General features: G+C 36.1%; 1 protein-coding gene and 1 non-coding gene across 2 annotated transcripts in view; both read right to left on the bottom strand.

Moving 5' to 3' along the window:
* The window catches only part of Csmd3 (CUB and Sushi multiple domains 3), a 1,323,831-nt gene that overhangs the window by 674,807 nt on the left and 632,720 nt on the right, over window positions 1-16,304 (bottom strand). The window contains exon 11 of the mRNA XM_060389430.1: window positions 14,042-14,163. Coding sequence (XP_060245413.1) covers window positions 14,042-14,163 — 122 coding nt within the window. The remainder of the gene's footprint in view (window positions 1-14,041; window positions 14,164-16,304) is intronic.
* LOC132656172 (U6 spliceosomal RNA) lies at window positions 12,404-12,511 on the bottom strand. Its single transcript, XR_009594095.1, has one exon. It is a non-coding gene; the product is annotated as a U6 spliceosomal RNA (small nuclear RNA).

Raw genomic sequence — 16,304 nt, 5'->3', positions numbered from 1 at the left:
TATCCACTTACGAGTGAGTATATACCATGTGTGTCTTTCTGCTTCTGGGAATACCTCAATTAGGATGCTCTTTCCTAGTTTCCACCATTTGACTGCAAAATTCATGATTTCCTTGTTTGTTTAAATCAATAAATGGAACCTCATGAAATGAAAAGCTTCTGTAAAGCAAAGGACACAGTCATGAGAACAAAACGACAGCCTACGGACTGGGAAAGTATCTTTACCAACCCTATACCTGACAGAGGACTAATGTCCAGAACATATAAAGAACACAAGAAGTTAAACAGTAACAAATCAAGTAATGCAATTAACAAATCCAATTAACAAACTGTTAACAAATTAACAATTAACAGAGCTAAACAGAATTCTCAATAGTGGAATATAGAATGGCAGAAAAACACTTAAATACATGTTCAACATCCTTATTCATCAGGTAAATACAAATCAAAACAACCCTGAGATTTTATCAGTCAAAATGGCTATGATCTGTTGACAACATATGCTGGAGAGGATATGGAGAAAGGGAAACCCTCCTCCATTGCTGGTGGAAATGTAAACTAGTACAACCACTTTGGAAATCAATTGGTGCTTTCTCAGACAATTAAGAATAATGCTTCCTCAAGATCCAGCTATACCACTCCTAGGCATATATCCAAAATACGCTCAATTATAAAACAAAGACATTTGCTCAACCACGTTCATAGCAGATTTATTCATAATAAGCATAACCTGGAAACAACAGAGATGTCCCTCAATTTAGGAATGGATACAGAAATTGTGGTACATTTACACCATGGAATACTACTCTGTAGTATGGATTTTAATAAAATACTCGCTAACTGAATCCAACAACACATAAAAGATATCATCCACAATGTCCAAGTAGGCCTCATTCCAGGCATACAGGGGTGGTTCGATATACAGAGATCCATCAATGTAATCCACCATATAAACAAACAGAAGGAAAAAAAAAAAACCACGTAATCTTCTCATTAGAAGCTGAAAAAGCATTTGACAAAATCTAACAACCATTCATGTTTAAAGACATAGAGAGATCAGGGATACAAGGCACATACCTAAACACAGTAAAAGCAATATACAGCAAGCCTATCAACAATATCAAACTAAATGGAGAAACTTAAATCAATCCCACTGTAATCAGGGACAAGGCAAGTGTGCCCACTCTTTCCATATCTCTTCAACATAGTACTTGAAGTCTTAGCTATAGTAATAAGACAACTAAAGGAGATCAAGGGGATACAAATCAGAAAGGAAGAAGTCAAAGTATTATTATTCACATATTATTATTATGGTATGACACTATACAGAAGTGACCCCAAAAATTCTACCAGAGAACTCCATCAGCTGATAAATGCCTTCAGTATAGTGGCTGAATACAAAATTAACTAAAAAAAAATGGGAAACAACACCCTTTACAATAGCCAAAAATAACATAAAGTACCTTGGTGTGGCTCTAACCAAACATGCCAAAGACCTATATGAAAACAAAACAAAACAAAACAAAAAACTTCAAGAAAGAAATTGAAGAAGCTATCAGAAGATAGAAAGATCTCCCATGCTCATAGATTGGTAGGATTAACACAGTTAAAATGACCATTCTACAAAAACCAATCTACAGATTCAATGGAATTTCCATCAAAGTACCAACGCAATAGAACTTGAAAGAACAATTCTCAATTTCATATGAAAAAAACAAAAACCCAGAATTTCTAAAACAATCCTGTACAATACATGAGCTTTTGGAGGTATCTCCATCCCTGATATCAAGTTGTACTACAGAGCAATAGTAATAGAAAACAGCATGGTACTGGCATAGAAACAGAATGGTGGATCAATAGAATAGAATAGAAGACAGAGAAATATGCCTACACACCCACGGATACTTGATTTTTGAGAAATAAGTCAAAACAATACAAAGGAAAAAAAGATAGCATCTTCAACAAATGGTGCTGGCCTAACTGATGTCTACATGTAAAAAAATGCAAATAGATCCATACTTATCACCTTGCACAAAACTAAAGTCCAAGTGGATCAAAGATCTCATCATAAAAGCAGAAACACTAAACCTGTTAGAAGAAAAAGTGGGGAAGAACTTGGAACTCATTGGTCAGGACACAGTTTCCTGAACAGAATAACAACAGCACAGGCTCTAGATTTTTTGTTATTTTTGTTGTCGTTGAAGTCCAGCTTTAGTCCACTGTGGTCAGACAGGATACAAGGGATTATTTCAATTTTCTTGTATCTGTTGAGGCTTGTTTTGTGACCAACTATATGGTCTATTTTGGAGAAGATCCCTTGAGGTGCTGAGAAGAAGTTAAATTCTTTTTTGTTTTGGTGAAATGTTCTGTAGATGTCTGTTAGGTCCATTTGATTCATGACCACTGTTAGCATCATTGTTTCTTTGTTTGATTTCTGTTTGTTGACCTGTCCTTTGTTGAGAGTGGGGTGTTGAAGTCTCCCGCTATTAATGTGTGGGAATCTATGTGTGGTTTCAGTTTTATTAATGTTTCTTTTACAAATGTGGGTGCTCTTGTATTTGGGGCATAGATGTTCAGACTTGTGGTGTCTTCTTGGTGGAGTTTTCCTTTGATGAGTATGAAATGACCTCCATATCTTTTGATTAATTTTTGTCAAAAATCTATTTTATTAGATATTAGAATGTCTACTCCTGCTTGCTTCTTGGGTCTGTTTGCTTGGAAAACTGTCTTCCAACCCTTTACCCTTGGGTAATGTCTATGTTTGTAACTTAGGTATGTTTCTTGTATGCAGCAGATTGCTGGGTCTTGTTTATGTATCCACTATGTTAGTCTGTGTCTTTTTATTGGAGATGTTAAGGGAGATTATTGACCAGTGACTCTTAGATGCTTTGCTATTGCTGTTGGCTATGGTAATGTGGTTGTGTGCTTAGTTACTTTTAGTTTTCTTGTAGTGAGGTTATTTGTTTCCTGTGTTTTCCTGAATGTAGTTAGTTTTCCTGGATTGTATTTTTCCTTCTAGATTGTATTGTATTGTATCTTCTGTAATGGTGGATTTGTGGGTAGGTATTGTTTAAATTTGTTTTTGTCATTGAATATCTTGTTTTCTCCATCTATGTGGACTGAAAATTTTGCTGGATATATTAGCCTGGGCTGACATCTGTGTTCTCTTATGGTCTGAATGTTATCTGTCTAGGCCCTTCTTGTCTTCATAGTCTCTGTTGAGAAGTCAGGTGTGATTCTGATGGGTTTGCCATTATATGTTACTTGGCCTTTTTCCCTTGAAGCTTTTAGTATTTTTTCTTTGTTCTGTAAACTTAGTGTTTTGATTATTATGTGGAGGGAGGATTTTCTTTTCTGGTCTAATTTATTAGGTGTTCTATAGGCCTCTCCTTTAAGTTGGGGAAATTTTCTTCTATGATTTTGTTGAAGATATTTTCTGGGCCTTAGAGGAGGGAATCTTCTTTTTTCTCTATTGGTTATGCTTACCTCTGTGGTTCCTGTTTTTTTCCCCTAAATTTTTCCTGTCTATAATTTCCTCTGTTTGTGTTTTCTTTAATTTTTCCAATTCTATCTTCAAATCTTGAGTTGTTTGTTGATTTCCTTCACCTGTCTTATTGTATTTTCCTCTTTCTTTTTTTATTTTTAATGAATTATTATATGCATCCTCATTTCCCTCAGACATAATCTGTCATGTTTTCTATAATAAATCGCTTTCCCAACTTCATGTCCGTTTTTATTTTTATATTTAGTTGCTAGGTTCAATTACAAATGCTCAGACGTTGCCACCCACTGTAGCATGGAAAGCCTATAAGAAGTAATGTTATGGGAAAAAAAAGTTTTTTTTTCTGCTCTAGCAGATATTAAGCATAAAATATTCCTCATTAAAAAATGAGACCTGAGGAGTACCTCACCTATTTATTGCTATTGTTCCTGGCTACATACTATGGAAACACCGTATTACTAAAGAAATCCTGGTTGTAGGGTATAGAGGAATCAGGGTCAACCTGATCAGGAAACTTCCACCTTTTTTTCATACGTTCCTTCTCATAGGCTTTCCATACTACAGAGTGTGTCCTCACATTCGGGAACATATAGGCTCTTATAATTGAACTTAGCAGGTTTCTGAAACAACAAAAACAAGAAGACATGAAGTTGCAAAGTGGATACATTGTAGGAGACATGACAGGTGATATTTGAGGGAAGTAAGGAAATAAGTATTACACCGAGTTATAACGCTAAATCGTGCCCTATGTCCTTGCTTTCTGTAAAATATTTAATTTCTATCCTAACGTGAACAGTTGGTCCCCTACTACTGTAGCAAACACTGTCGTGCCAGAAGCTATTACCAATGGTTGATCTGGATCTCCTTTGATGTCCCTTCCCTTAATTTTAATAGCTATCTTCCAAATGCATTTGCTTCTAAATGAGTTCAGCAATAAGTTTCTAGGTTTATATGACATACTCGTGATGCATTTAGACAACACATGGGGACCTAAATTGGATAGCGCTTAGCTGGTGATTATGGAATGCAGAAGTATGAATTTTCTGCCTTCTCCTCTGATTTAGAAGAGACTGTCTGGTGTGGCTCACAGTACATGGCATTGCCTCAATGCTTAGATTTTGCCTATAGTTGAAATTTTTCTTATGATTAAAATGTTCTAGCTTTCTACTACTTTTATAGTTCCACTTAGTTTGCTTGAATAAACCACTTGTATGCAATACTATTTTGGGTCTGTATTTCCATGAACCAAATCTATGACACCTCTGTAGTCGGTAGAAAATTTCTGCTGGTCTAACTAGGCCGTACACCTGGCACTGAACTTTACACAGTCCTAAGTTGTTCAGTTTTTGGTGGAAAGAATTAGTGGATTTATAAGTGTGAGGTCTGAAGGAGGTATCAAAACCTCAGTTCCAATGGTGGAAATACGACATATATCTAAAAACAGACTTGTGTTCCAATTCTTGAAGCCTTTGTGGTGAGGAGAGCAGAATGAATGTATTTTTCCTCTTTAAAAAATCAGTTTCTTGTTTTCTCCTGCTTCAAATGTCCATCCCATTTGTCTTTCTAAGTAAGGATTGATCAACTTACCCCAGAACCTCCTATTTGTTTAGCTTCTTTAGGTGTACAGATTTTAGTATGTTCATGCTATCTTATAGTCTAGTATCCACTTATAAGTGAATATATACCATGTGTATCTTTCTGCTTCTGGGATACCTTAGTCAGCATGATCTTTTCTAGATCCCACCATTTGCCTGCAAAGTTCATGATTTCCTTGTTTTTAATTGCTGAGTAGTATTCCATTGTGTAAATTTACCACATTTTTTTTTTTGTATCCATTCCTCCTTTGAGGGACATATGGGTGTTTCCAGGTTCTGGCTATTATGAATAAAGCTGCTACAAACATGCCTAAACAAATGTCCTTGTTACGTTCTTGAACATATTTTGGATATATGCCTAAGAGTGGTATAGCAGGATCTTGAGGAAACACCATTCCTAATTGTCTGAGAAAGCCCAAGGAGCCTAGCCTCTGAAAGACTCTACGTGCCTGTGCAGATGCTGAGATTCATAACCAAACCTTGGGCAGAGTGCACACAATCAGAATTATTTGAATGAAGGGGGAGATAGTAAAACCTGGAGAGTACGAGAGCGCCACCAGGACCAAATATTTCTGAGCACAGGGGTCTTTTCTGAGACTGATTCTCCAACCAAGGACCATGCATGGATATAGCCTAGAACCCCTGCTCAGAAGTAGCCCATGGCAGCTCAGCATCGAAGTGGGTTTCCCTAGACTGTCTCTGACGTGAACTCAGTGGCAGGCTCTTCCACCTCCCCCAGCATCACCACGGAGGGCACAGCAGCCTTGCTAGGTCACAGAAGAGGACATTGCAGCCAGTCCTGATGAGACCTGATAGGGTCAGATGGAAATGGAGGAGGACCTCCCCTATCAGTGAACTTAGAAAGGGACAGGGAGGAGATGAGGTAGGGAGGATGGGGTTGGGAGGGAATTAAGGAGGGGGCTACAGCTGGGATACAAAGTAAATAACCTGTAATTAATATAAAAAAATAAATGTAAATAATAATAATAAAAAAAATCAATTTTATTTTTGAAGTGAAGGTAGGAAAGTAATACTTTATGGTTTAATTATGTTTTTTCATACAAAATAGATTTTCAGTACATGCTTTTAATATAAAAAAATAATGGGTTGATGTGCCTAGACATTCATTTTTCTCCAATAATTCAAATTTTTTTCTCACTTAACTGAATTAAATATTTGGGAAGGTTTACACTATAAGTTAATGTATCACCTAAACACCAAATCATTGTATATCTCAGGATAGTAGGAAACCTTATAAAAATATTTTACCAGAACTTCATAAAAAAATACCAATAATTATTTTTATGACATATCCAAGGAAAAGAATGCTATACATTAAGTATCATTGAATCTAATATAAATATTGTCAGCATTTATTTATAAACTAGCATAAATCCAATTAAAATATATACTATCCAATGTTTTCTCTAGACTTGCAACATTTTTTCTGTGAAATTGTGTCAATAATTAAGACAGAAAGGACTTAGGGATTTATCTTAGAGATATTTGGATGCTGTGAGATGAAAAAAAAACAACTGTTTTTCACAAGATTCAATGATCACAAGTAAAAGCATATCATTATTGGATCAGCACTCCAGATATGAATGCTTTTGCACCATTTTTTATATTAATTACAGTTTATTCACTTTGTATGCCAGCAGTAGCCCCTTCCTCATTCCCTCCCAATCTCACCCTCTTTCATCTCCTCCCATGCCCCTCTCCAATTTTTCTAAGTTTCATGGAACATATTTAATGTGGACCAGCCAGATATATACTTTAGATATTTATAACAGCATTATTGATTTTAAAAGATCAACTATAAAAACATATGAACTACAACCATCAAAATAATTCTACAACAACAGATTTTTTTTTATTAACAATGATTTCTTTTAATGAGCTTTAGTTGAAAACAAGGTAAAATGTTCAGAAAACATGATGCTTCAGAAAATTATGAGCAAACAGGATTTTTGACTCCAGCCTCAGGAAGCTGCCCTATCTTAGTAATAGGAGACAGATGGAAAGATCAGACTCCTCCTACTGGCTTGTTATAGATATTTGGTAAAAATGTGAAAATTCAAATATGTGTATTTCCCTTTTGACACTCTTAGTGGGGTGTTCATTTACACATTACAACCCCAGCAGGGTTGCTCCTCCCTCAGGGATTTAAATAACATACCTACCTGGAAATCTTACCAAACAATAGAGATGTGTGCTAGTGGGATATGTTAGCAATTGCCTTCCATAAAGAGTTCTAGGAGATAATCTATGGAAATAATCCTTTTCAAAAGCATTCTTCAAGCTATGTGATACATCTATTTATGTACTATGAAATTGATGCATGCATGTATGTATTCAATATATATATATGAATACTTACATATGTATTATATATAATGGAAAAGATGAATGCAAAATTATATTCTTGGATTAATTGATATATTCACTCAGACTCGCCTTATAGTGCTGTCTGTCTCTGTATCAGTCTCTCTCTTTTATTCTTCCATATATTTGAAGTAGATCAATAAGTAAAATTAAATAATTCTATTTTACTTTTAAAATTTTATTTATATTTTTATAAATTAGAGTTTATTCACTTTGTATCTCCTCTGTAGCCCCCTATCTCATCTCCTCCCATGCTCCATCCCAAGTCCACTGATAGGGGATGTCCTCCTCCCTTTCCATCTGATCCTCGCCTATCAGGTCTCATCAGGACTGGTTGCATTGTCTTTATCTGTGGCCTGGTAAGGCTGCTCCTCCCTCAAGGGTAGATGATCAAAGAGCCAGCCATTGAGTTCTTGTCAGAGACAGTTCCTGTTCCCATTACTAGGGAATCCACTTAGAGACTGCCAACTTGAGCTGCCATGGGCTACATATGTGCAGTGGTTCTAGGGGTTCTTGGTTGGATTATTAGTCCCAGAAAAGACCCCTGTGACCAGAATATTTTTGATCTGTTGCTCTCCTTGTGGAGCTCCTGTCTTCTCCAGGTCTTCCTATCACCTCCTTCTTTCATTAGATTCCCTGCACTCTGCACAAAGTTCGGCTATGTGTCTCAGCATCTCCTTTGATACCTTGCATGGTAGACTCTTTCAGAGGCCCTCTGTGGTGGGCTCCTGTTCTGTTCCCAGTTTTCTCCCTCTTCCAATATCCATTCCCTTTGTCTTTCTGCATGAGGATTATCTTACCTAGGGTCCTTCTCCTTGCTAAGCTTCTTTACGTGTACAAATTTTAGTATACTTATCCTATATTATATGTCTAATATTCATTTATAAGTGATTATATACCGTGTGTGTCTTTCTGCTTCTGAGATTACCTCACTCAGTGTGATCTTTTCTAGTTCCCACTACTTGCCTGTAAATTGCATGATTTCCTTGTTTTTAATTGCTGAGTAGTATTCCATTCTGTAAATGTACCACAATTTCTGTATCCATTCCTCAGTTGAGAAACATCTGGGTTGGTATATATATATATATATATATATATATATATATATATATATATGCAGAGAAACACTTAAAATGCTCAACATCTTTAGTCATCAGGGAAATGCAAATCAAAACGACCTTGAGATTTTACCTTACACTCATCAGAATGGCTACAATGAAAAACTCAAGTGACAACACATGCTGAAGAGGATATGGAGAAGGGGGAACTCTCCTCCATTGCTGATGGGAATGTAATCTTGTACAACCACGTTGGAAGTCAGTCTGGCGCTTTCTCAGACAATTAGAAATAGTGCTTCCTCCATTCTCCCCAAGCATGGTTGGATACCATAAAAAGCTAAAATGTTACGCTCAGGATGGGAGGCTAAGCACTGCACTCAGGGTCAGCCGCTTTGGACCCAGAGAAGAGCATGTCTGGTTGCATGCGGGTTGATGCCCCAGGTCCCGCCTCTGAGAAAAAGGTATCGGTCAGGTCTGATGCCCTTTGGGTGGATGACACCTAAACGAACATCGGTACAAAGTCCCAATTTATTTCTAATATCAGAGATCAGACCTCTACTCTTGCCTGATGCATCTAAAACAAAAAGGGGGAACTGTAGAGAGCTGCGGAATGCTATGCCTTAAAGATGGAGCTGGTTTCCGCCTTCCACCTTCCCGATGGTGAGTGCTCTCTGTCAGGAACAATTCCACATTTGGCTAAGGTCGAGGATCTGGCTTGCTTCCATGTATGTGGACCTATCTGCATTGCCCACGTGGCATGCTGAGGTTGGCTACCCAGAGGCTATTTAAGCTGTGGGCTGGCTTTCCCCAGGGTCCGAGGATTGTTCAAGGTTTCTAAATAAACTGCATTGAAAAAAAAAAAAGAAAAAGAAATAGTGCTTCCTTAAGTTCCAGCTATAGCTCTCCTAGGCATATACCCAAAATTCAGTAAAATTTCTGATTATTGAAATAGAATCATAAATACGATTTCAGGCTTAAAAGTATTGACTAATACTATAGAAACAGCACATCACAAAATAGAGATAATTTTACTAATTATGTATTATCAGTAATATTGATTTTTATAGAATTATAATTATGCAAATTATAAAATGAGTGTTTAAATTTATTCTGGGATTTAAAAAAGTTTAGAATATTATATTATATAATTACAGAAAAAAATTAATAATATTTGAAACTACAAGTAACTCAATCATGATAGTAATTTAACCTTCCCAAGACTGATGTGTTGAGGTCTTTTAGATAGGGCCTCATCTTGATGGTATTTTATATGCTTGTTATGACAAAACAATTTCATTTATTTATTTATTCACTTTGTATCCTAGCTTTAGCCCCCTTCCTCATCCCCTCCAATCCCACCCTTCCTCTGTCCTTTCTTTCCATGTCCCTCTCCAAGTCCACTCATAAGGGAGGTCCTCCTCCCCTTCCATCTGACCCTAGTCTATCAGGTATCATTAGGACTGGCTTCATTGTTTTCCTCTGTGGTTTGGTAAGGCTGCTCCTCCATCATGTGGAGGTGATCAAAGAGCCAGTCACTGAATTCATGTCAGAAGTAATCTATGTTTCCATTACTAGGGAATCCACTTGAACACTGAGGTGCAATGGGCTATATCTGTGCAGGAGTTCTAGGTTATCTTCATGAATGGTCCTTGGTTGGAGTATTAGTCTCAGAAAAGAACCCTGGTACCAGATATTTTGCTTCTGTTGATATCCTTGTGGAGCTCCTGTCCCCTCCAGGGTTTTCTATCTTGCCCTTTTTTCCTAAAATTCCCTGCACTCTGCCCACAATTTAGCTATAATTCTCAGCATCTGCTTTGATATCCTGCAAGGTAGAGTCTTTCAAAGGCTCTCTGTGGTGGTCTCCTGTGCTGTTCCCTGTTTTAGGCCTCTTCCAATGTCCATCCACTTTGCCTATCTGAATGAGGATTGAGCATTTTACCTAGGGTCTTCCTTCTTGATTAACTACTTTAGGAGTACAGATTTTAGTATGTTTATCCTATATTATATGTCTAATATCTACTTTTGGGATACCTCACTCAGGATCATCTTTTCTATTTGCCACCAGTTGCCTACAAATTTCATGAGTTCCTTGTTTATAATTTCTGAGTAGTATCCCATTGTGTAAATGTACCACAATTTCTGTATCCATTTTTCAACTGAGGGAAATCTGGGTTGTTTCCAGCATCTGCCTATTACAAATAAAGTTGCTAAGAACATAATTGTGCACATGTCCTTGTTGTATAGTTGAGCATCTTTCTGATATATGCCTAGGAGTGGTATAGCTGGATCTTGAGGTAACACTATTCCTAATTTTCTGAGAAAGCATTAGATTGATTTCCAAAGAGGTTGTACAAATTTACATTCCCACCAGCAATGAAGCGGGTGGCAAAACAATTGTAATCACAGCTAAAGTTAATATGATATTTTTCATATTTAATGATATACTTAGTTTATAATTATTTCAATGAAATAAATGTATAGGTTTTTGGTAAATCCTATAATAATGAGTACATACATTAATACATACATTAATGCATGTATACCTACACACATCTGTACATACATACATACAGGCATACATACATGCAAGCACAAACACATCATTATCAAATGAATGCAAAACTGAGTTCATGATCTGATCTTAGAACCATTATTTAAGGGTTCTTATAAATGGAGAAAATGCAATTATTACTCTATTTAGAGCCTTATGAGTATTAAATAATTCACAAAATGTTTCTAAATTACTTTGAAGATTATGCATCACTGTTTTAAAGCGTTGAATAAATTTTAAGATATCATCATAACTATATTTTGAATTTTTATTTTCTAAATTTCAAATTATCTGACCAAAGATAAAAGTTTAATTCATTATTTTGGATTGAATTAATGACTGGTGAACAGATGGAACAATTTTCTTATGCATCTGTGGGTCTGATTTATTATTTCTTTCTTTGTTTTTTATTTTTCCTAATCTTGATGAAAATGCATTTACTATTTAGGGAGCTCTAATTTTTTTTTATTCATCCAACATGGTTCTCTAATAAAGAAAATATAGTTGACCAACAAAAATGAATTTTATACCAAACCTGTAGCTCTTAAGCTCAGGTTTCAAAAGTTTATGGATACTAGAGCCATTCTCTTAGGCAGTTATTGGTTTCTCTAAAAATTACTGATATATTTCAAAGATCTACTAATGCAACAGATCACTCAACGTCTGTTATTTTACTCATTACCTACTATAAAAGATGAACTATATGCTTTACTCATCATAATTCAGAAAAAAAGAAATTGAATTGGGGGATTCAAACAATTTCTTTTTTTTTTTTAACCTTAGACAATGACTTTATTACTACACTATTACAACAGAAAAATACGCAAAATGCACAGATGAACGGAGTTCTACTCTGTATCTAAATGTCTGACACTTTGTTAAAAGCTTTTTTTGCTTTTGAATTTGAGCTTTCTTTTTAAAATTGTTTATGCATATAAGGGCATTCTAGGAAACACAAAAAGAGAAAAGAAAATGAATGTGTAAATTATCTTTTTCTGTTTTACACATTTATCATTCTTGTTTTCAGTACTAGCTGTTGCTGACAATTGGATGAATGCTCTGTAGACATTTTCTAATACAAAAAGGCAAATATGTGCACAAGCATATACATGCATATTTTTAAAATTTGAATATGCAAATTTTTCATTTGGGATGTATGTGTTTGTGCATTGCATTTACCTGAGTCTCTTTCCAGTTTTCACATTTCTTTTTTTTTTTTTTACATTTATTTATTTATTTATTTTTTCAATGCAGTTTACTCAGGAACTTTGAACAATCCTCGGACCCTGGGGAAAGCCAGCCCACAGCTTAAAAAAAATATGGAACGCTTCACGAATTTGCGTGTCATCCCTGCGCAGGGGCCATGCTAATCTTCTCTGTATCGTTCCAATTTTTAGTATATGTGCTGCCGAAGCGAGCACCAAACAATTTCAATTGCTCTTTAAAGTATACACTGCTATAAAATATGTGATCTGACATAATTTTATAGCCTTGACTGCTAATATTTTTCCATTCTAATCATAGAACATATTAGAATCTAAAGAACTGAGAAGAATTTAGAGTATTTACAACTTAAAACAAAACTAAGTACATAGAGAACTGTACCTTTCAGAGAGAATAAGGGTAGTAGAAGCATGAGAATGGAGCTAAATTTAGTTTCTCTTGTTCGCATGCGATATAATATTTTTGTTTAGATTATTGTGGTACGTAATACATTACCCATGATATGATTGAACAGAAAGAAAATCCAACCATTATAAACTTCAATAATATGGCAATTCTATTGCTTTAGAACATACTAATAAATTAGTATGTCTAATAAATTACCGAATTGTTGTGAGTGACGGCAAGACACAAATCAAAGTTACCTATGCATGGAAACATGATATACCTAAAAGGCACATCAAGTAGAAAATACGTCAAGTCAAGAGCGATATTTCACAGCTGCTTTAGAAAAAGAAACCTCAGCTTGCAAACTCCAAACACATATATCAAAAGGCACCCAATGTAACTTTAGGATATATTCACTTACAAATTAGTAACTGGGAGCAGAGATGCTAGTTTTCAAATTTCTCATTATATTTCTTTAAAACGTAAATAAGTAGGGTCTGGAGAGGACAGGAACTCCACAAGGAGAGCAACAGAACCAAAAAATCTGAGCACACTAAGATCAGAAAGGAGAGGAGGACCTCCCCTATCAGTGGACTTGGGGAGGGGCATGCATGCAGAAGGGGGGGGAGGGGAGGAGGGAAGGGCTTATTGGGGGATACAAAATGAATAAAATATAATTAATAAAAAAAAGAAATATAAAAAAAATCTGAGTACAGGGGTCTTTCCTGAGACTGATACTCCAACCAAGGACTATGCGTAGAGATACCCTAAGACCCCTGCACAGATATAGCCCATGGCAGTTCAGTATCCAAGTGGGTTCCATTGTAATAGGAACAGGGACTATCTTTGACATGAACTGATTGGCCTGCTCTTTAATTACCTCCCCTGAGGGGGAAGCAGCATTACCAGGCTACAGAAGAAGACAATGCAATGAACTGATTGGCCTGCTCTTTAATTACCTCCCCTGAGGGGGAAGCAGCATTACCAGGCTACAGAAGAAGACAATGCAGCCACTCCTGATGAGACCTAATTGACTAGGATCAGAAGAAAGGAAAAGAAGACCTCCCCTATCAGTAGATTTGGGGAGGGGCATTCATGCAGAGGGTGGAGGAAGGGAGGAATTGGGAAAGGAATTGAGGAGGGAGGGAACCACAGGGGGGATACAAAGTGAATAAAGTGTAATTAATAAAGAATTATTAAAAATCTAAAAATAAAATAAAATAAAATGTAAATAAGGCTGCATTGTGAAATCATGTTGGAGTTATGGGTTTCTGTCCTCTCCTCACCATCTCTCTGTCATTGTGTTTATGAGCGTGCTTTTTAAATGCAGTTACCCTTACCTTATTTGTATTCACTGCTGTGATGACCCAGACACATTGTGCATTGCTGTCATACTGGAATGGAAAGTTGGGAGATGTAAAGGTGCCACTTGGTCCTTGAAGATTAGAGCCACATGTCTTCACTGAAAGAAAAATTTGATATTTCAAATATGAGTGTATAACCTGTATAAAATCACAGTAATCAAATATCGTTCAATGGGTGTTAAGTTCAAAATTGCACAATTATGACAACATTGAATGTATATTATGATACTCTAATGTCATATATTGAAATTAGAGAACTTGTTGCTTTCTAAAATTTTTAAAAAATGATAGTTTGAACATGAGTAGACAACAAATTATAAGTAAAAGAATAAAAAATATCGAAATGTTCTGTATTACATAAATTGCAGTGGTTTTACATTCCAGGAATCCTAACCACGGCACTTTAAATGCTTCAAGAAATTGTGAATATACGTGTGAGGTATGATAAATGTCTGCTGTGTGTAAAGTTTGCAGTTAGAGGGACGTATATTTACCTATATTATCTTAATACAAATACTCAAAGAGAAGAAAGCAATACCTTGAATTGATGAGCAATTTGAAAAGATTTTTTTCTACTAATAAGTTTCCAAGGACTGCTAATAGCATGTTAATATTTAATTGACTCATGTTCTTCCTGTGAGTTAGACCACTAAGACAAAAGAAGGGCCATGCAAGTAATTTTAATGAATTGACAAAGAAAGTGCTAATGTTCCCTCAATTTTCTACTCCTTTCTTCTGAATGAAAATGCTAGCCAAACATGGTCTCTTTTTATTCTCTTCCTGAACCACAATTTTGCTAGGTGCTAATAACTGCGAATAGCATTTCTTTGTCTTAGTTCATTAAAATCTCAGCATGTTATATTTTTCTAGCCTGTCAAAATAATGAATTATATTTTTAAGGAAGCTGCAATTGAATGTGTCTTCATATACATTGTGTTTAAATGGTTTACATAACTGTCATTTTAAAGATCAAGTTATGATAGCCCTAAACATGTTCGTGATAAGCTCAAGGTCATTCTAGAAAACAGCACAGGTACATTTGCACTAAGATTTCTATGACATAAATATTCTTATTGGAGTTTGTAACCAAAAAAACATCCATGTTATCTTCATCAGTTATTTGGATTTTGAGGTAAATTTTTCCCAAGTCTCCTAGGAATTTTATAAACTTTTTATTAGGACTAATTTTACTTAAACATCTTCTAGTTAACCCCTGCACTTCACTATTAGCTGTAAAAAGTGCCACAGATGGGATGAACTGGTACTTGGCTACATCTAATTTCATGGTTTTGCTCCTCTTCAGGCTCACTTTTCCTGACTACAGTAGACAGTCACGTACCTACTCTCTAGACTCCAGTTTCTCTCTGCCCTGAAGCATCCTCAGTGCTATTATACTTGTCTGTCTAAAATCTATGCTTGATTACCTTACTTAATTGCATGTAAAGTTACATGGCTGTTTTTTATAGGATGAGTTAGAAACTACCTAACATCCAAATGATTCCTGTAGACTTTCAGTCGAGTTTCATGCCCTGCTATCTTTCATATTCACACATTTCACTTGTGCTTGTAGTGCCTTTTGTTCTATTTATTTATTTTTATTATTAGTTACATTTTATTAACTCTGTATCCCAGCTGTATCCTGCTTCCTCATTCCCTCCCAATCCCACTGTCCCTCCCTCATCTCCTCCCTGCCCCTTTCCAAGTCCACTGATAGGGGTGGACCTCTTCCCCTTTCATCTGACCCTGTTTTATCAGGTATCTTCAGGACTGCTTGCAAAGTTCTCCTCTGTGGCCTAGCAAGGCTGCTCCTCCCTTGGGAGGTGGGGAGGTCAAAGAGCCCACCATTGACTTCATGTCAGAAATAGTCCCTGTTCCTCTTTCTAGGATACCCACTTGGAGACTGAGCTACAATGGGTTATTTCCAAGCAGAGATTCTAGGTTATATCCATACATGGTCCTTGGTTGGAGAAACAGTCTCATAAAAGACCCTTGTGTCCAAATATATTTGGTCCTTGTGGAGCTCCGATCTTCTCCAGGTCATATTAACTCCCCCTTCTTTCATATGGTTCCCTGCACTCTCCAGAAGGTTTGGTTATGAGTCTTAGTATCTGCTTTGATACACTGCTAGGTAGAGTCTTGTATCTCTTGTTCTTTCTGGAACGTGCCATACCTAAATGTAAAACTAGTTATGGTACTCTCAGTTCTAAAAAGTTTCTTCTCATGTTGGCTTGCAGAAATT

Source organism: Meriones unguiculatus, chromosome 8 (genome assembly GCF_030254825.1).
Source record: "Meriones unguiculatus strain TT.TT164.6M chromosome 8, Bangor_MerUng_6.1, whole genome shotgun sequence".
Taxonomy (NCBI): Eukaryota; Metazoa; Chordata; class Mammalia; order Rodentia; family Muridae; genus Meriones; species Meriones unguiculatus.
The sequence above is the reverse complement of the archived record's forward strand: the minus strand, read 5'-3'. Positions and strand labels throughout refer to the sequence as shown.